The sequence below is a fragment of the Clarias gariepinus genome, chromosome 1 (genome assembly GCF_024256425.1).
Source record: "Clarias gariepinus isolate MV-2021 ecotype Netherlands chromosome 1, CGAR_prim_01v2, whole genome shotgun sequence".
NCBI lineage: Eukaryota > Metazoa > Chordata > Actinopteri > Siluriformes > Clariidae > Clarias > Clarias gariepinus.
In genome coordinates, this window is record NC_071100.1 from 40,644,785 (window position 1) to 40,667,073 (window position 22,289).

Consider the following 22,289-nt stretch of genomic DNA (forward strand, 5'->3'; position numbering starts at 1 on the left):
CATAAAAGCATTTACCACAAAATGCTTAAAACTGAAAATCACATGGCGCAGCTTTAAAACGCAACTGTCCCAGATCATATTTAAAGAATGCAACATTACATAATTCAAAGCAAGAGCAAGCCACAAATGAAAACAGAATTAAAGCACCTACCCAGTCCAGGTGGTACCTCCGGGCAAGGAGGAATAGGCTTAGGGGTTGGTTGCGAGCGGTTGAGCTCAGGCTTGCCGCTGGGTGGCAGCAGTTCCGAGGCAGGGAGATAGCTAGGGAAGGTGGCGTTGGGCCTGGAGTAGTTGTAGTAGGAATGGTGCGGCCAGCGCGACGTGTTGGCGCCGCGGCCATTGTTGAAACGGCTGAAGATGTCAAAGCGCTGGCTGTAGACGTCAAAGTAGAGGATCATCATGATGAGGAAGTGCACGAGGCAGAGCAGCAGCACAGCCTTGCAGATCCGCTCCAGAGTACGGCCCAGCATCAGCCGGCTCATTGTCGAGGGCACGCGGCGCCCGCCGCTACAGGCATTCGCTCAGCAGCTCCCACTGCCGCGCTCCGTCCTGCCTCGCCTCGCCTCGCCTCTGGGTAGCAAATACAAACAAATTACCTGCAAGAGACAAGATAAACACAAAAGAGCTGCGCTGTATAATGATGCTTGAAAGGTAACGAGATCTTGATGATCTGGAGTCATCTCAGAATCTCTGCCACACAGGAGAATTTTCGCCCAAGCTGTTCGATTTACACACACCAAGAAAAAAGGAAAAAAAAATGCTTTGTGTGTGCATTCTGAAATCTACTAATTGCTACTGCTACTCAAAATCCTTTCTTTAAAAACTCAGACTTGTGCACGCTTAGTTGTGTGTTTGATAGATTTTTAACTGACACGTGAGCTACAACAAGCTTTCATTATGTCAACGCTTTCTTTCAGCCATTAATTTGACAGCTCCGATTTACCATAGAGCCCGTCTGAATTATTACACATCTGAACTCCACAGGAGATCAAATTATTAATGCCTGTCTCTCATTTGCATCTTGCAGGCTCTGTGTTGTGAACAAAAGACCAAAAGCACAGAATCAAATCCCCCAGACACACACACACACACACACACACACGGCAAAACAAACACGAGTTATTTTCCCAGCAATTGTACGAAAATGACTTTGTGCAGTAGTGATCTCCCAGGCCTGGGCTGAACAGGAGTGGCCACCGAAGCCTCTCTGCAAGCCATTTTAAGCACTGATGGCTTTTTCCAGTCAAGCAGAACTGGAGGAAGAGGAGGGACGGGAACAGAAGGCCGGGAGTCCTGGAGCCAATTTATCTTGCTCTTGTCCTCTCTTCTGAAGTGATCGCTGGTGAAAACATTGGACTCGTGATTTCACATTTGGCTGCCTGATGGGAACTCCCAGGTGGAGAGCTCGCAGTCTGGCCACACTTTGCTACAGTAGAGACTTTACAGTGTACAAGGGTGGGTCGGTGCAGGATACAGTATGAGCAGACATGCTTGCGGCTGTCCTCAATGTGCCTATTCCTTCCGAAGCAGGTGGAGAAAATGGTAGCTCTTGTAAGGGGCGTGCACTGAACTCCATCTGGGCACACTGTACTGTATATCCGCAGAAACAGCAGCTTACTTTCACCAGCTCCTTCAGCTCTTATGCCCTACTTTTACCTCAATAATGAATCACAGCCTGCAGACAATGAAGCACCAAACTTCATTCTGAAATCTCTTCAGGCTTTTTAAAATGCAGTAACAAGGTTTTTCCCTGGCCGTGTTCTAGAGTGGATGGACAGGAAGAAACAGTTCAAGCCCTCCACCTCCAGCTGCAGACGGCCTGCACAGAGACCCAGACGGGCCCCAGACTATACTGTGGCTGATATAATGCATGCTTTTATTTAACGAAACTTCAGAGACCGTTTCTCGGCTTATCTGGGAGACAATGATCTCATAACGCAATACCAAGTATGAACCAGGGATGAATGTGTGAACAAAGTTAAACATAAAAGCAGAAAGATTAAGAAAGAAAGAGAGAGCCAGAGAGAACGAGAGCTATATATATATAGAGAGAGAGATGTTTGCATGTTTTAGACCTCAGTACTAAAGCTGATGAAATGATGCTCAAAAACTTGGAGAAAAGACTTTTGACGATATACTGAATTGTTAGTTCTCCTTGCTGTTATTACCAGACTGGAAGCTTGTTTTCGTGAGGCTGGTAACAGAGAAGGTACTCATGAGTACAGTGTACTGTAGCACCCAGAGGAACAACAAGTCATACGCTGACGTGTCAGCGGCAACAACCAGCCTTCAGTGGGGAGGGGTACGTCCAAACGTAAATGTGACACCTTCTTTCATGGAGTTTATCGAGGGTTTCAGAGTATTACTGGCAATATCGTTTTTCAGTCTGACTGCCAACATGACACTGTTGTGATCCAGCGCTATAATGAGCATCTGGAAAGAACAGTGTGATAAGAGAGGGGAAGAGACGTGAAACTGAACTCCTCTTTTCTCCATGTACGAGTATTATATAATACTGAAATAGATTTGTATGAAGCGTTTCATTTCATCTTAGCTAGCCAAAGTGACAGGTTATTCAACATGAATATTAGAGAAAAGTTTTTTTGTTTTGTTTTTTATGTAAGAAAAGAACAAAGACATTATGCAGTAAAGGGCTTGTTACAGAATATACTCTCTTTTATTATACTATACCTACGCTTGCTTCGTCTCCACAAAGATACAGATAGACATAAAGATACACTCCGGATCATGAAACCATTCACAACTCAGTGGCTCTAACGGTGCAGTTCGACTTAATTGTACAGAATATTGGAACTAAACTTTAATAAAGAAAAAAAAGCCTTTTACTTTCAAACTCGCACATAAATTGCTATGAAGTTTAAAACACACATTTAGCATATCCAAAATATATGGGCTGTCAATATTAACACACTTTTTTTAATGCAAATTAATCATATGTCCAAGTTTGACCCTAATGGCTTCCCATAATCACAGCGCAGTAAACCGGTTGTGCGTGATAACGGCAGGTTTAGCGAGGATAACAAGATAACTGAGTTGTGTTGCACGGAAAATTTTATTATAAAAATCTTCCAGGTGCAATTTTGAATGAAACCAATGTTGTGTGCTCGAGCCACCTTCAAAGGGAAATACTTTTATAAGAATAGATAACACGTAAGATGTGAGAGTGGTGGCTCAGGTGGCTACGTGGATTTTGGATCACTGAGCCTCCTAGTCGGTGGGTTGGTGACACCCCATACTACCCAGCAGCCACTGCATGCAATGCCAATTCCATTCGAAAGATTTTTGTTTACCATTTGTTCGTTAATGTTTGAAATATCATAAAACTGCATAATCTACAAATTTCTTTATTCCAACACTGTACATTTAAAATACAATTTTTTATATTTTAAAATTGTGATTAATCACAGACTATGGACATTAAACTGTAAGGAATTTCTAATATATATATATATATATATTTTTTATCACAAATAGAGCTCCAAAGTTGGCTAAAATGCCTGACCTCCACATGGGGGCCGGTGTCATTTAAACACAACTGAAGATATGTTATATGTTATACCTTGGTTGTGTAACCATATGACCTGTAATTTCTGTTTCTTGAACTATAAGTCACCATGTTTACTCTATGGATTGTTCAAATTATTACCTCGTGCTGTAAAACGACTGCAATTACATTAGATGCATAATTTAAAAAAATGCTAAGTACAGCCAGTTTTGCCCATTTGCATCCCGATGCATTGTGTTACTACTGTACATATCACTGCCAGTGGGGTAATGAACCGCAGTTGTTTCGGGCAAAAGTTCAACAATCCTAGCACAAAATAAAACTTTACTGCCACTAGGCACACTCCAAAGCACAAATAATTATTTGTTTTGCACGTGCACAGACTTTTTTTCCACTTGTTCAAAATTTCCCAATTAATTTTATGTTCACTCGCTCAAACACTCTTTGTGCACCCCAGTTGTGGTTGTCCCAAGTGTGGGTTGCCAGATCATACTCTCAAATTCTTTTCTGTAAGTGTTCTACTAATAAGCGGAGAGCACAATTTAATTTGTCTGTCTTTAATTTTTTTGGCTGCTGATCCAAAAATAATTATCTGATTCATGATAAAAATCCATGAGTTTTGTTATCCATTGACCCCCTGACTGTTTTGCAAAATGAAAGAAAAAAAGGAGATCTGAATATTACACCCATGATTGAAGACATTAATTCAATTTCACTTTGCTGTCCTTTCAAGCAAACAGGCTTTTTTTTTCTTTAAACAAATAAAAAGCAGTATAATGCTTATAATAAAGTTTGCCTTGACACATGGCACTAAAGGCACGTTCAATGGGCACACAGTAAAATAACAGAAATAGCAGCGACTTATAAATATTTTACATTAAAGTCATAACTTGACAGATGCCTTGAATATACGAGAATTCCTCCAAAAGTGTCTGCGAGCTGGCAATGTTACAAGTGCAGCAAGCTGACATTTTAATAATACTGGGATTAAGCAATGCTGAGACAACATATTATTAATTGGATATTAAAGCCAGCATTCAGAGTTCTGCTGAAACGAAATAAATGGAATATGACCAGCCTGGAGAACAAAACCCCTACAGATTAAAACAGCCAGAGATATGAGCCTTAGACTCAAATTAATACAAAGTGCAATAAATGCATCAACAAAACAAACATCATTAGTAAAATATAAGATGCATATTAATTAGCCACTTAATTAGGAGCATCTTACAGTAAATAATACTGGGAAGGGGAAGGACTCCTTCCGCCTTCAGAACAGAGGCATGCATTTTACAATTTGAATTGTAATATTGGGATTTTTTTTTTCTTTTGGAGAAATATGAATCCATGTTGACAGAACTGCATCACCGGTGACAATAATGTACCTGAACTGACTATTGTGCAACAAGTTTGAGAAGTTTTATGACACTGTGCATAATTATCTCATTATGCAGGAATTAGTTATTAAAGAATAAAATTGTTTTAATAATCAGAACAATACTGAGATGGGCTAAGGCATTCAAATAATGGTGAATGGTAGTACAAGGACTGGTGTAGCCAAACACTTCCCAGCCATTACACCACCAGTAGCAACCTAAACAAGCCCAAGTGGTTCTACTGCAAGTTAATTTAATATTATTTGTATGAACAGTTGTCATTGTCGCAAAGCAGATTTACACAATTAAAAGAAATTATGGTTATTAAGTTTGTATTAAATGTGAATGTTTATGAATCAAAATGATTAGATAGTCCCTAATAAGCAAACTGAGAGCAACAGTGACAAGGAAAAACTCCCTGAGATGGCAACATGAAGAAACCTTGAGAGGAACCGCAATCAACAAGATCTAAATTGCTATTAAATCTGTTGCTGTTGATAAAAAATTCTGACCATCTGCATGTTAAAGCAGGAATCATGCCTCATCAGACCAGGTGATCTATTTCTAATCTTTCCAATCTAATCTCAAATTTGGATGAACCTGACCTCTGTAGCATCGCATTCCTGTAGCTGACAGATGTGGAACGCCCGTGAGGGCCCATGTAGCCCATCTGTCTCATGGTTTAATGTGCTTTGATGGTTTTCTGCACAAGACTGCTGCAAACGGTGGCTATTTGAGGTACTGTAGCCTTTCTATTGGCTGAAACCAGTCTCTGGGTTCAGTGGTTAAGGTGTTGGACTGCTGGTCAGAAGGTCCGAGGTTTAAACCACACCACCACCAAGTTGTTACTGTTGGGACCCTGAGCAAGGCCCTTCAACTTAACTGCAAAGATGTATGATGAGATAAAAAAAAGTTAATTCCTCTCTGACTTTCTTATTAACAAAGGGTTTCTACCCATAGAACTGTTTCTTACTGTATTATTCTTTTCAGCATATAGTCGTACTGTAAGTACAAATATCAGCAGATTAACAGTGTCTGAAATGCTCAAACCAGTATATCCATACCGGCATTCACAGTAGGGTTAAAGTCGCTAAGATGAAATTTCCCTCCATCCTTAAGATGCTTTAAGTCAGGGGTCGGCAATTAAGTTTGGCCTCGGGCCAGATTTTTTCCAAGCCATTACATGGCGGGCCACAACCAAAACATTGGCTAATTTATTGAATTAATAGGGGAGGATGAATGGTAGGCGCTCGTAAAATGACAGAACCGAGATCCGAGATAAACTGACACATCTAAGATGAGATCATCGTGCTAATTACGATCCGGCTAGGTTGGTTCTTCGAGCACACCCGTTGTTGATGATTAGTATAGCTGGATTGAGTTGTCTACTCACTGATCACAAGCCCTGCTATTGGTTGACGAAATGGAAAAAGAGCGGCTCTATTTTTTTTGTAACACGTGTTATGCGCAGAAATGCCCCCCTGCCATGGATTGCCCCCCCACATAATCGCTATTAAATATTATATTAGAACATAAATTTATAGATTAATGCTTTACAAATTACATGAGACAATAAAATAAAATAAGCAATATGAAAATAAATATGTTGTATATGAAAAAATAGAAATATTAATATTTTTTAAATACATGTACACTTTTATGTTGTTTGTTATAAAATTAGTTTCGGTTATATAATTTATCATTATAAAATATTTATTTTTATTATATATAATTATTTATTTGCATATTCATGACAAACCCCTGAAAAATAAATGTGCAAGATATATGCAAGATCCTTTTCTTTTCTCACGTGAGTCAGTGCGCGTGAGTCGTGCTCTTTAACCAATCAGATGTGACCTCGCCATTTCAACCAATCATAACCCCCCAGGAGCGCAGGCTAAATCCTGTTTACATGAAATAAACCTGCTTCCGAGCAGGTTCAAGCTTACGGATATGTTGCTATGACAGCAAATGCGAGAAGCACATCGAAGAACGAAACAATCCAAGATCAGGACAAATTCACAACAATCAAATCCAGCTAACTGAGTTAAAGACAGATGAAGAACGGACCCCTGGGTGCTCGCAAAGCAAAACAAGACGTCATTTGTTTTTGCATGTTGAGCGTTCGCTCTGCACCTCGCTGGTGCACTTATTCACCCTCGTATCCAGATATAACAAATAAGAATTTAGATCGATTGAAATATTTCTGTTCTGAAAAATGAGGTTTCCAAACAAAGAGCTTTTTTGAAACTGTCAGTCCGATTAAAAAAAAAATAGCATTTATTTATTTTCATTCTCTAGTTTAAACAATCTCACGGGCCAGATGTTTTTGCTTGCGGGCCACATGTGGCCCGGGGGCCGCTAATTGCCGACCTATGCTTTAAGTGAACATTAACCAAAGCTCTTGACTGGATGCATTGTGATACTGTTGCTGCTGTATGTGTTTCTAATACAGTGTCTATTGAGGGTTTGTTATATGTGACCCTTTTGAAAAGGTACACACAGAATATCTAACAAATATGTTTTATGTTTCCAATATGTAAGCAAAAAAAAGGTGTTATATATTTTTATGTTTTACATCATACTTGCAGCTCGGCGACTTGAGACCTGAGTCAGACTTGAAAAAGTGTCTTGCGAACATCTTTGGTGTAAGGGGGCTCCCCAAATAAGAGAGTGTGCAAGTAAGAGCAACAGACTATGACTAAAACGGGAATGCACAAGACCAAGACGTTATTGCTGTGGGCAGCATTAATCAGCCGAGGCTCTCTGTAGTATTGGCAAAGACATTAGCTGATATAACAACGATGGTACGCTTAATAAGTTGTGTCAAGCAAAACAACAGGTGTAATTTAGATGTCTTTTAGACGGAATTTAGATGTCTTTCACAGATAAACATCTGTCTGAGCAGGAGGCCTGTCTTGCTGTCTTGCAGAAACCAGATTGCTGGATTGGACTGAAATCAATCAGGCTCTTACCACACGCAGTCATTAGTTCCAGTGTATTTCTCTCACACTCGTCTTTTAAATTTGACAGCAGAGTACCCAGATTTATTGTAAGTAAAGGATATGGTATCAGGAAACAAAAAAAATAAATAAAAAACATACAGAAACTAGTTACATAGTGTGGATACAAGAATTACAAACTAAGCAATGCAATAACAGCAGCAGCACAAATGTACATAAGGAATAAGACTACAATAACAACATGGTGTCCTGCTATAGGAAAATAATCCTGGTATATTTGATTCAAATAATGGCAGGGTGGCGAAGAAAACTGAAAAACTGATGTGTGCTCATCATCTGATTTTGGTTTTATACAACAACTCTTAACATAACAGCTGAGTGACTGCATTCTAACACACTAATAACAAAAAGTGCAATTTCAATCTTTTGTTGGTCGAGTTAATTAATCATTTGAGTAATGTCAGTTTTCTATTCAGAATCAAACTTTTTACAGTATATGGTTTAGGTCAACCTATCGTTAAATGTCATAACACTAAGGAATTCCTTAAAAATATAGCACAGCCTTTGGGTAAAAATACGAAAGTCATGCATGTTCCGCAAATACTCGCATTTTAAAAGAGTATCGCTTCTTATCCGTTTGACTTTATGGTAGTTGGTGCAATCAATGTTGAAAATGATTTTCAATGAAAAAGTAGCAAAATGTAACGAAGTCGCATGGTGATGATGTCGTCATATAGTATTTGCACAGCAACAAATAGTGATAAAAAAAAGGTACTGTCCATGGTGCTCAGCAGGAACCAAAATAAGGTTGGTTGTGCAAATCTCACAGCCAGATATTATTATAATAAATCTTTCACAGAATTAATGATCATCATATCATCATCTATAACGCTTTATCCTGTATACAGTGGGCCTGGAGCCTATCCCGGCAGAATTAGGGCACAAGGCGGGTACACTCCAGACGAGATGCCAATGCGTCACAGGGCACACACACACACACATTCTTATTCACACACTATTTGGGAATGCCAATTAGCCTAATCTGTATGTCTTTGGACTGTGGGAGGAAACCGGAAGCGCATTAAGGAAAAATAAATAAATAAATAAATAAAATTGGGATATGAACTTGTGCAGATAAACCATAATTCTCCAAGCAAGCAGCCTTGAATACAGAACCCATCATTCTTCACAACATCACCTGCTCATATTTATTTTATAGGAAGCACACGTCCGCTACTTCTCATTCACAGCTCCATAATTCAAGGAATTCTATTCAGTCCACAGGGCTGTGTGTGACCCGGAGGCATGTTCCCTGACTCACTTCCAGACCAAAAAAATCCCACAGCCAACCCCTCAGGGTCTCATTCAAAATAGATGAAAAGAGCCTGGTTCGTCCGCATTCTTAAAGTCACCTGCCAGTTACATCGGAAAATACTTCACCTTGTTTAAAAAGTGTAAGTACAGTATGTGCCTGTGCTTGTTCTCAACACTAGCAAGGTCTGTCGAAACATATGTCTCAGTATATTCGCCTATAGTGTAGTCTCCATTCTATACTACAATATGGTGCGAGTCTGAATGCTAGCTCACTGTAAGAAGACATGACGGCCCGATGCTCTATTATTAAATTCTCAAAGCAACAGCAACAATACCGTTCCACAGTTAAAAAAAAAAAAGTAGTAATTATGACTCCAGTCATGGCATTGAACATTCAATCAATCTCTGGCTGTGCATCCACATGCAAGGAAAATGCATATTCATATCAAGGATTAATGAGAGGGGGTTTGATTTGATTTCCCTCAAACGCTCTTTAGACGCAGCTCGCTTCTTTACAGCGCATTGAGGCTTATCATTGGAGCTTATCAAGGTTGCTTAGCTTAAATTACTCATATCTGATTACAAGAAGCATGTGACATCCAGCGCTAGACAGATAATTGGTGTCTATGAGAGAGGGACAGTAAGGACTGTGTAAGCGCACATATGGTAATTCAGTAGTCAATTTAAATTAACAAGCCTGTAACGTTAGAGCCGACATGCTTCATATCGGATGCTGACTGGGCTAATAATGCATGTACGTACAGTACGACCGCTGATGTGTTGGAACGTAGAGGAGAAGAAGAGCTGGGAGGAATAAATTACATCAGTACACGTTCCTGACAATATTAAAAACAAGTCATGCTGCTAAACGTTCAGCTCACTGGAAGTGTTTAAGTGCAACAGTAATCGGTTTTGTGACAAAGCTGTCCATGAAAATAAAGATGGCAGAAGACGAAGTGGATCATAAGCAGGTTGGCTCAATGGAGTGTTCAATAAAGGAATCATGGACGCCTGACTCTTAAGTTATAAGCAAGCACATGAAAAGTCTGTCGTGGTTACCTCTACATGCAAAACATGTGTACTTATTTTAACTGGTAAAATTCTTGATGCCAATTAATGATTAATGAGTAATCATTAACATCTGCGGAATCAATATTTTTCATCTTTTCAGCAGAATAAACAGAGCATCAGCTCAGACACTATTGGCACACGATAAGAAAATCTGGTAAAATAAATGCACCCGTTTAAATAAATTATTATTTGTATATAGCAATTTAAATTTGAATGGGCAGCGTAGTGGCTTAGTGGTTAGCACGGTCACCTTGCACCTCCAGGATCGGGGTTCAAGTCCCACCTCGGGGTCTGTGTGCATGGAGTTTGCACGTGCTTGGTGGATTTCATCCAGGTCCTCTGGTTTCTTCCTACAGTCCAAAGACATGTAGATTAGGCTAATTAGCATTCCAAAAATGCCTATAGTGTGTGAATGACCATGTGTGTACGTGTGATGGATTGGCACCCCATCCAAGGTGTACGCCTCATGCCCTAAGTCTCATATCCAGCCTGGGATAAGCTGCAGGCCCCCTGTGACCCTGTATACAGCGGATAGTGGATAAAGCGGTATAGACGATGAAAAAACATGTGCGGCATCACTGGTATGGTAGTATGCTGTGGTATAGTATGTTTCTACTTTAACGAATAAAAAGTGCAATCTTTGGGAAGTTTGTGGTACTGTATAAGGAGAATAAAGCATAATTTTAATTAAAAGTAATCAACAGCAGAGTGGTAACGGTTACCCTATTTGGGCCAAATGGGCCGAATAACACCACCTGTTTGTGCATCACTGGCCCATAACCCTGTTATTTATTTATTTTATTCACATATTACATACACCCTGAGAAGCTGATCAGTGCCAAAATACAATGCTCATGCAACTATATACTGTAGATTAATATTTGCAACCTGCATGCTCATTACTCATTAACCTGCAGACAGCATTCATAACATCGGCATATAAGAAAGCACTTTATTCGTTTATTTATTTCGACTACTTCAGATGAGTCCAGGACCATATGCTAGTTATGTATGAAGGGTGTTTCCGATCAAATCAGGACTTAAGATTGCGCAGAATAACAGAACACAGTTAAAACTCCCTTTATTTCTCTATATAAGCTACACTTATGCACTTATCCTAGTGTTTCACTAGTGCTTGTACACCATCAAGGTAGAAAAGTCACTTAGTAAGCCTGACTTTCCGCTTCATGTCTGATACGCTGGCCTCCCAGGAACACCTTTAATGGCCCAAACATGTGGGAATAACCTGGCGTGAGGTCAGGACTATAAAGGCGATGTGGCAATAACTCCTAGCCGAGTTCCTGTAATGTGCAAATGGTGTTTGTGAACTATTGTATCTACAGTTTCCCACAGACAGATGCGTCTCTTCCAGAAGTCGTACGCTCGTTAAGCAAAGCATAAATACAAAGTTAAAATGCGTATTAATCATTAATGGGCATTAATCGTTCATAATAATGGAATAGAAAAAAAAGGAACAATTTTTATTAATATTCCAACTAGATCGATCCATACATGAGCCTTTAATCTCCCTCCTCTATCATCAGCAACTTTCCAATTAGGAAAAAAATTCAAATCAAATTTGATCGTATTTGATCTCATGTAATCAATCCCTTAAACAAATCCCTTAAACAGCTTGGACAATATGATGAAATTAAGTGACAGGGGCCAGCAGAACCTTTTCCAGCATGGCGTCTCTGAGGAAAGTGTGAGTCAGGGCCATAACGTGTCAGAACACAAGGAAGCTACAGAACAGTAAAGCAGTAATGGCAGCAGGTGAGGAAAAAAAAAGAGGGGAGCATCACTGACCCCTGACTGCTTCCTCATTACACTGTTATACTGCTCATCTCACACTGGCACACATCCTGTACCCAGCGTCTGCTCTCTCTCTCTCTCACACACACACACACACACACACACCCATCATCACTCAACATCTGTTCAATCAATCTATGATCACCTAAGCACGCCAAAAATCAAATACTTTATTTAAGTCAATATAAAAGTCATTTATTACAACAACATAGCATTAACAGCCCTTTATACCCAGCTTAACGTACAGTATCAACCTGTAGGTTGTTTCAAGCAAAGCTGCGGAGACGGTGACAGGCAATCAACACCCACACCAATATGTTCACACACTATGTGGTGTCTTTGGTGTCTGCAAACAAGATCATGTGATCAGTAGCAACATGTAGAGCTAATGGGCTCAAACTTCCTTCAATTATCTTTTGCTACTTTGGGAATATGTCCAATTCCATAATCACTCACTCACTCGTCATCTATACCGCTTATCCAGTATACAGGGTCGCAGGGTGTCCTGGAGCCTATCCCAGGAGACTTAGGGTACAGGGCAGGGTACACCCTGGACATGCCAATCCATCACAGAGCACACACACATAGACAGACTCACCGCTCATTCACACACTACAAACAATTTGTTACCGCCAGTTAACCTGATCTGCATGTCTTTGGACTGTGGGAGGAAACCCGAGTACCCGGAGGAAACCCACCAAACACGGAAAGAACATGCACACACTATGCGAGGTCTGGAGGTGCAGGGTCACAGTGCTAACCACTAAGCCACCGATCAATTCCATACTATACAGGAATACAAATATTTTTATGGACCCCATTCCTGATTCTGTGCCAGCAGATGTAACATCTCAGAAAACGAATTCTTGCTTGCTGTCCCTGTTTTTCAAGTGAGGCAGGCTCTTATTGTCAAGAGTGAGCTGTCTCACTCAGAGGTCCAGAATGATTGATCAGTAATGATTTCCAACGGTGAATTGTGTATTTTGACAATGCATGCTGGTTTTGCCACAGTGAAGTGTAAAAAACAGGAAAGCAAAAGAAAATCATACTGTTCAAAAATGTATTAATTTTAAAAAAGGCAAATTCTACAGTACACAAAACAAAAACAGCATTGTAGTTTTCCCAGGCCGATATTTTTTCATGGCAGAACTTCAAGTTTTACATGAAACTTTTTAAGCAAAACAAACTTGAGCACCGACTGGCCTTCTACTTTAGATAACGTTACCAAGCCTGTAGCTTATAAGCAAACAAAATCGGAAATGTTAATAATCAAATCAAACTCTTTCTGAAATCTAGTACGGATAATAACATCAAACTAAAGTTAAGAGGGAGATAATTACCCTGACTGATCAAATGTACATGTATTAGCTAATGGCATGTCTGTGTCTTCCATGTCATATTATTTATCTGTAAATACCGATATCTGTATATGCTTCCATTTCCTTGTTAATAATTTGATGATGTTTGTTTTTCAGCCTGCCCTTCCCAGAAGCTCTACCGTAGGACACAGCACAGCTTTCCATTTCACAGTTCTGTAACACAACAAAGCTATTGAAGTTTAGTTCTAGGAAAATGCACACTTAGGGTGAGAAAGTCAATAGAATGTAATAAAAGTATCAAAACAAAAATATTAATTCAGCCTCTGTTGCTGGCTTGACAGTATCTTGTACTGCTATCAAACCCAATGCATTTTCATAGCGAGTGAGGAAAACCTTCCCAATTATAGCACGTGCTTGCTGACATGTCGGGCATGACATGAACGGCACTGCATGCCCAGAACTTTAAAATTGCACAGGTTTCCACTTCACCGACCACTTTGATTTTGTCAGAACATCATCCTGCCAGGTTGGGCTTTAATGCCTGTCTCATTGATTTTTGTTCACAAACAGAATCCAACTGAAGGCTCTAGCTTCTCATTTAGACTAAATCCCAGATACTTCACAGACATGCAGTGTATTCTAAAAAAAAAAGAAATCCACAGTTGTAAAGCATGCTATACAATTTAACTTGGTGAAGTTCACACTAAATCTGTTGAAATGCTATAATTTTTACATTAGATACTCATCACTTAGTGCTGCATTATGCATTATGGCAAAGTAATTTAAAAACATTATAATATGCATGCACACAATACAACATGTGCTGAATTTTACTGTAGCCAGTGTTTGAGACAGTCAAATTGCTTCATATATAATAAATGCTATAATCTTGAATGCATAAAGATATTCATTAGCACGAATTTACTCCACATCACCGTTGATTTTTTTGAACCTGAAGTCTTGAAGTCAGCCTCCTTATTTCTTCCTATTTTGCTTCCAAAGAGTCAGATTTTCATTATTTGCAATGCAGTCTAGAAGAATGGTTCCTGTAGGCTCCAAGTTTTTGGCGCTTTCTTAGTGCAGTCCCTATACCTGAGCAGTTTGAGTTTCATGTTTTTTTGTTTTGTTTTGTTTAAAAGCCTTACAGTGACCGTTCAATCATTTACGCATCTAAAATGTCTAACTTAAGACATGAACCTGTGAGAAACAGGTGCACATGATGGCAGATGATCAGGACGGTGATTGGTATACACCGAGTGGCTGGAACAGACGAGAGGACAAATGAGGTTGCTGCTGAGGTTGTTACAGTATGTACACTTTAAAGCCTGTCACAGTAAATTATTTGTTCCCATTACTGTAATTTACTCTAAGAAGAAGAAGACTCTATATAATTTAATTTAAAATTAATTAATTTAAAATGAGGGGTGGCGCAAAGTTTTTGCCCCTTAAAAAAAAACAATAAAAACTAAATCTTCCTAATTGACCATCGCAGATTTGCATCATGAAAATAATGTCACTATTGCCTGTGATTATATAATGTGCAAAATGCCAGGCTTATATCTTGCATTATGTTATGACATACAGAGACTTAATAATTCTTTACTTTTTAAATGTTACTGGAAAAAAAACGAGTATAAATCAATAACACAGAAGTACCTTTAGCGACAATGACTTGAACAGTTGTTGTTTTTTTAGGTCTATTAGTCTTTAACATCATTTTGGTAAAATTTTGGACCACTCTACATTACAATGTAGCTTTAGTTCATTGATGTTCGACAGCATTCATTATTTATGCACAGCTCTCTTAACTAACTGTCTGGACTTCCACTTGGCCATTTCACCACAGCCTCAGATTTGCTTCAGGAATCAAAGGCTCTATGTTTTTTTGGGGGGGATAAAGTGCTTTTTCTTGCTTTGTCAGAAATATTTATAACAGTGTATTGGTAGACGGTATGTTTATCAACTTCATCTTTAAAAAGGCTTGTTTGGGTTTTTTTATGGACGTTCACAGCATTATATAAAAAACAATTTTGTGATTTTAATTAATAAATAGTTAAATTTCCTCTTATGAAGTTTATAAAGAAGCAAAACATTATTATTATTATTATTATTATTATTATTATATAGTAGAAAATTGTGCTAAAAAGAAACGAGCATAAAGACCTCAAAAAAGCAGCTGGATTATGGTGAGACCATTTTTTAGCAGTCAACATGAACGTCTACACCAAGTGCTGCTCGTTAACAAACCTGTATTCACCGAAATGCTGTCGAGCGTATGTGGGAATTGTAAAGTTTGTTTTAAACCCAAAGTGTTAACCATGCTGCTTCTTCACTGCTCCAGTACTTTGCTTTATAATGTGCTAAAACATTCTCAAAGGTAAGTAAGCAAATGTTAAATGCAAACAATTCTACCTTGTTTTAGCATTTAACCTTAGAAGTATGTACCATGAATTTCTTACTAACTCAACGTCCATGTCAACAACTATACATCAAAGGTTGACCTTACACACAGGGGAAAAAGTAAGCAGATTACATCAGGTTTTACCAATCCATACTGATGCACTATAAATACTACGTCTGCATCTACTGTCTAAATTTTGACTTGAAAGTTAAACAGTAAAGTCTGATGCTAAGGATCACAAACCACTATTATGGAAACAACAAAGGAAAAGAAAGCAAAAGATAGACAGAGAAAAGGACCAGAAAAAAACTCCACAATAACTGCTGATTTAATCATTTTATATATATTTTTTATAATTGCAATATCAAATGTTAAAATTCATGATAATTTTTTTTTTATATAATTTTTATTTTAAAATTCAGACAAGTCACATTCGTAAAATGCAAATTATGCAAGTTTTTGATATGTTTCTCAAAACCGTTTATTTAAAAAATGAGAAACACGTTTAAATTGACACTTTTAGCATTTTTTAAATCTCCTCCATGGTCAAAGTGTAATGTTGTCTGCAGCTGGCTTTACAATTTAGTTTGTAGAAAACCTGTACTCTCTCATAAACCTTTGGCCGTTTAATATGACAGTCATAAGGCTGATAAAAATGTTATATATTTTTCCTATATAAAAAGTTATGAATTTTGAGAATACTTGTTTTGCACAATAATTCACAGACCCCACTCATGACCAGACTGTGAGGCTTTTGTTTACCAGTATGAGTCCAAATCACATCCATAATGTTGGAACTGCCCCATTAAAAATGTATAATATTTACAACTAAAAGCAGTGCCCTACATACATACATTCAAGTTACAAACTTTCAAAGAGTCTATGTTCGCACATGTTCATTCGAGGTAGTTAAAACCCATCGTCACGTGCATGCACCGTGCATCCTTTGCAAGTGGTTGTGGTATAATGTACAATTCTGTAATGTATATTTTTGTATTTTCTTGCCTGTTCATTCGATTTCAGCATCTGTATGCCAGATGTTATACTGTACTGTACTTTTCAAGGTATTGTAGGATTAAAATTCTCTTTATTTTTCGTGTTTGCTATTTTATGTATCATTTGTGTAAAAAAGTTCTATAAACCTATTACAGTATACAGTGAAGCATTGAATTGCGAGCATATATTTTATTTTGTGCCTGTATGCGCGCGTTTACAGCACTCGTGTACTGTTTCTTATAACACACGTGTGTGCGCGCGTGTAAAGCAAAAGAAAGTCTCATTAGAGAGGTTAAAAATCAATTTTCTCCTTATTTGTTTCAGCCCATCATGTGTGTGCGCGCATGTAATTTGACACCGTGCCCCTTCACACACGCACACTCACTCTCTCTCTCACCTTTACACCCCCCCACACCCCCTCTCTGCTTCACAAACACACACAAACACACTCTCTTTGCTCTACACAGAAACACTGCTTTGTCGCGATTCTTTTTAAAGATAAAGTGCAGGTTCTTTTCATTAATGTGTGTGTGTGTGTGTGTAAGAGAGAAGAAAAATTGAATTTGTAAGATGAGAAGGGGGAGGGGGGAGGGGCTGAAAGTAAAAGTCTTCTCTTACTTTAGCTTCACACACATACACAAACAGCTCCTGCGCGCATAAACGAAAACACTTATCTGTCGGGATTTATTGTAACTTTTTTTTTAAAGGTAAAGTGCAAGTTGATTGGTTTTATTTTTACTTTATATTTTGTATTAATTATTTTTATGTATTTATTTTTTAGGGCTGTGGAACGAATAATTTGAATTTCCATTATTTCTTATGGAAAAATGTTTTTTGGAATATGAGCCCACTTCCGGAACAAATTATGCTCGTAGTCCAAGGTTTCACTGTAGTACTATACTGAAATATACAGTGTATAGCCAATTGTGTTATTGTCCAATGTTTGTTGGACTTACGAACAAATTGGACTTATGAATGAGCTTTATGAAACATAACTCATTTGTATGTAGGGGACTTACTCCACTACTGTTAAATAGCTGGTAAAAATACATATTTCCTTTTTTACATATTGCAAATTTATAGTGCTTAACTAAAACTCTTTTTTTACTTCAACCAATGCACGGAGAAGATTTAAACTCCCTATGAAATAATTCCATATATTTCCTTTTAAAACAAGGTTAGCCCCAATTCCTGTCTAAACTAAACAAATGTGACAGTCGCTTTGTATGCTAAATTTGCAGAACAGCAAAGTGTTTAACAAATGCCTTTATTCAACTGTGCTGCATTTCACAGCGCCTCCTTCACCCACGCCTGTTGACTTCAATGAGGACGATGATCTAGACGACAAGAGGCCATGTGTTTTCACAGCTCTGCAATGCATGCTCGAACAGAGGTCAAGTATCAGTGGTACAGATGGTGACAGAGAAGCACAGAGTCATCACTAGGAGGGATCTGATGTGTCTGATTGAAAGGATAATAATTCTTATAATTATTTGAACTATTATATTAAATGATCATATCTCAAAATTCATATCGCATACTCTTAATGATAGAGAAGCCCTAACAGGTCTCATGCATGGGGTTATTGATCAGTGCTCAGGGTTCTCAATTAAAGAAAGCAACACGTTGAACAGCCCCATGTTGGTAAAAAAAAACACTAGTCTGAAAATTGTTACATAACTGCAAATTTTTACCTCTTTGAAAAGTATCAACTCCACCATTTTTCTCAACAAAAAAAAATGACTGGAGAGAAAAAAAAGGGGGAAGCCAGAGGATGCACAGCCAAAAACACACAGACAACCCTGATTACTGCTAATGAGCTTCCACTGTAAAGCCAGACCAATCCCCAGGGACAGGACATTTATTTAATTGGACAAACACAGCACTAAAACAGGATGAATCATCAAAAAAATTATAATTTTCTGAGACTTTCTGACCTTAAAAACTTTTACATACTATGATACATTATCGTATTGGTGTCTACAGTACGCTAAAAAAGAGGTACAAAAAGTTTTGAAACTACAATTCTGATTTCAGGGGCAATAACCATAAGCTATGGTATAGGTACCATGATGGTCTGATGGTACATGTATTGTGGTATACAGTACCAAGGTCCGTATTTGCTGGTACAGAAGATGCATCACACTATGGTATACAGTTCTATTATGGTACAAACATTGGTACAACAGTGCATATACAGTGGAACCTCGGATTGCGAGTAACACAGTTTGCGAGCGATCCGCAAGACGAGCAAAGATTTTAAATAAATTTTGACTTGTAAAACGAACAAGTCTTGGTTTACGAGTACCGAGTATCATGCATCACGCTCCTTGTTTTTACGTCGAGCGTCACGTGATCACAACTGAGCCAATGGTTTTTATTCCTCTTGCGCTGCAGAATTGTGGGTAATCATCTCCCGTGCTGGGTCTTAGTGCGCACCTCTTACTGGTATAATCAACATCTGTGCACGCGTGTATGGTTTACTATAACACTGTGACATTGTGAAAAACATATTATTTTGTGTTTGTAAACGTGTATGTACAGAGCGTGTGTACTGTTTATTATAACACACATGTGCGCGCGTGTAAAGCAAATTAGAAAAGTTAAAGATTCATTTTCTCCCTCTGTTCTCTCCGCTCTCTGTTTTAGCCTGTTTTTAGGTGTGTGTGCGCGCACGCGTAATTTGACATTGTTCTCCTTCACACACACACTTTCGCCTTTACACCCCCTCACGGCTACACAAACACACATTCTCTCCTCTACACAGAAACACTGCTCTGTCGCAAATCTTTTCAAAGGTTAAGTGCAGGTTAGTTTGTTTTACTTTACAGCAGTGATTCTGTTAGTATGCGCTCACGCGAGGTCATTAGCGATGTTTCTTGCAAATATTTCCGATAAAACAGTCTTTCCATTAATATGTATTAGGGTGTGTGTGTGTGTGTGTGTGAAATTTAAATAAGTGTGGAGAAAGGTTTGCTGTGTAAGATGAGAAGGGGGAGAGGGGGAGAGGGGGAGGGGCTGATTCCTCATGTCCTCTTACCTTAGATTCACACACAAACACACACACACACACACAGTCTGTGTGCATAAATGGAAACACTTATCTGTCGGGGAATTATTTTACTTTTTTTTTTTAAAGGTAAAGTGCTGGTTAATTTGTTTTATTTTTAATTATTTTATTTATTTCTTTTTTTGGGCTGTGGAATGAATGATTCGAGTTTCCATTGTTTTTTACAGGAAAATTTGCTTTGATTTACAAGTGTTTTGGAATACGAGCCGCTTCTGAAAGGAATTGTTCCACTGTACTAATATTTTATGTTTCTAACATTTTATGTTTTAAGTACCATAACGGTCATATTTAAATAGTAGGACACATTGTATGAATGTAACATTAATTAAATACCATAGTAAATGTTAAAACTCTTAATATTACATACAATAATATGATGTGATGAATAACACCATACCATATGAGTACTACAGTATGTAGTATACCATATAAGTAATATGTACTACATTTTTAATATGGCACAGATACCTGTTGAACTTTCGTAGCCTTTGTGGTACCCAATAAATACCATGATATTTACCAACGTATTGTGTTACACACCATTGTACTACCGCAGTATGGACTGAAGTGCATAAGGCACATAGTGTATGTATATATATATATATATATATATATATATATATATATATATATAGTACGCACTATAGTTTCCCATTGAATTTTTTTTTCCTGCTCCATCACACCCAGTTTAATCCTGTAAATTAGTTACTACTATTAATTAGCTGATTAACTAGTTGACATACTATTAGTTGACTATCAGAAGCTGAAAAAACAAAAACAAACAAAAAAACACTACAATGTGCAGGACAGAGGGTCGTTCAGGACCAGGGTCGGTAAACACTGCTTTAATATCTTTTACAAAAGATATACGGTGTGGCAGAACCTGTGTGACATTTTTGTTCTTTAAAACCACCAGCACACACATAGACACAAAATAATAAAAAGCAACAGTAATAAAGGTTAAATTTATATCAGTTGCTAAAGAACAAAAAACATTCCTCATTGCACCAAGCCAAAAAGCGTGATGGAGGAGGTTACAGGGCTCCTGTAGTCCTCCTGACCTGATGCAGAGTGCTGACTCCTTACAGCCTAGTCAGGAAAACAGCATAAGCATTTCCTAAGCACTCAGTCCTTATTAAATGTTTTAAGACAACGATGAACACAGTGGGTTTTTTTTTGGACTGGCTTGCAGCCCACTTTAGGCCACCTCAGCGTCTTGGCTTTCAGGTTCACTAAAACACATTGGTTCCCTTTTAGTCATAACATTAAACACCCACACAAGTAGGAAGAGATTTTGCTACACCTACAGACTTGTCCCGATGATGTAAATACCGCCTTTACACCACGTCTTGGATAGATGTGAGAATAGCATCAAAGCCAAGCTCCTGAACCACAGGTAGGAGAAACGTATCATGATGGCAGTACTGTACTGAACTGAACGAAGCTATCGTCTTGTAATCCGGTCTCACAGTTCCCATGACAACAAGGGCTAGTCGCTCATTGATCTATCCATGGCCCAGAAATTTAAATTGCTGGAATATGATATCAATAAGTCGACAACTAGGCCCTTCTTGGATTGGGGGCAAAACGTCTTCGTATGTGCAACCCACAAGTAGGGATGTACCGAAATGAAAATTCTGGGCGGAAAACGAAACCGAAATTTTTGGATGCACTTGGCCGAAAACCGATACCGAAACCGAAAATGGCTTTATTAAAAAACATGTTTAAAATATTTTCTTTTTGTTTGTATTAAAAAAATGTTGCATATTGCAACAGTGCTGTCCTCATCTGAAACTTTGAAATGCTTTCAAACCGCCGACATACTCCGTGTTTGATGCGTAATGACAGCGCAAACGAGACGGGAGGATGGGAGAGGCGTGGCGACAATTTCGGCTTTTCTTTTCGGCGCTTTCTTACGTTTAGGCCGAAACCGATAATGCTATTTCGGCCGAAACCGATAATGCTATTTCGGCCGAAAATTTTCAGCGGCCGAAATTTCGGTGCATCCCTACCCACAAGTCTCACCTTACTACTACTCAACAGTTTATATGACCTGATCGGTTGAACGAGGTTCTCACATAAGGTTCTCTATGCCCGTTAAACATCTTCAAAATCTAAAACTACATTTTAAGTATGATAAGAAGATAAACAGTATAAGAAACTGATGTCAAATATGTAAATACAATAGGAAAATATAGGAATAGCAAAAAAAAAAAGGTAAGTATCACTACAAGAAAGACAACGAACACACAAGATTATGAAGCAAACAGCAATAATTAAGAATACAGTGGTAGCTCGTCATAAGAAGTTGATCCATTCTGGAGGCGAGTTCTTAGGGCAAACATTTTGTATTGCCCCACAGGAAATAATGTAAATGCAGATAATCCGTTCCAGCCACCCAAAAATTATTACCAATGTTACCCATTTCCAATACTATAATC

The 22,289-nt window shown here is 38.3% G+C and overlaps 1 protein-coding gene across 1 annotated transcript in view; it reads right to left on the reverse strand.

Annotated features, from left to right (window-relative positions):
• b4galt2 (UDP-Gal:betaGlcNAc beta 1,4- galactosyltransferase, polypeptide 2) overlaps window positions 1-22,289 on the reverse strand; it is a 177,657-nt gene that overhangs the window by 149,110 nt on the left and 6,258 nt on the right. Inside the window, exon 2 of the mRNA XM_053495479.1 lies at window positions 152-596. Within this exon, the coding sequence (XP_053351454.1) occupies window positions 152-482 (331 nt within the window). The 5' untranslated portion in view covers window positions 483-596. The remainder of the gene's footprint in view (window positions 1-151; window positions 597-22,289) is intronic.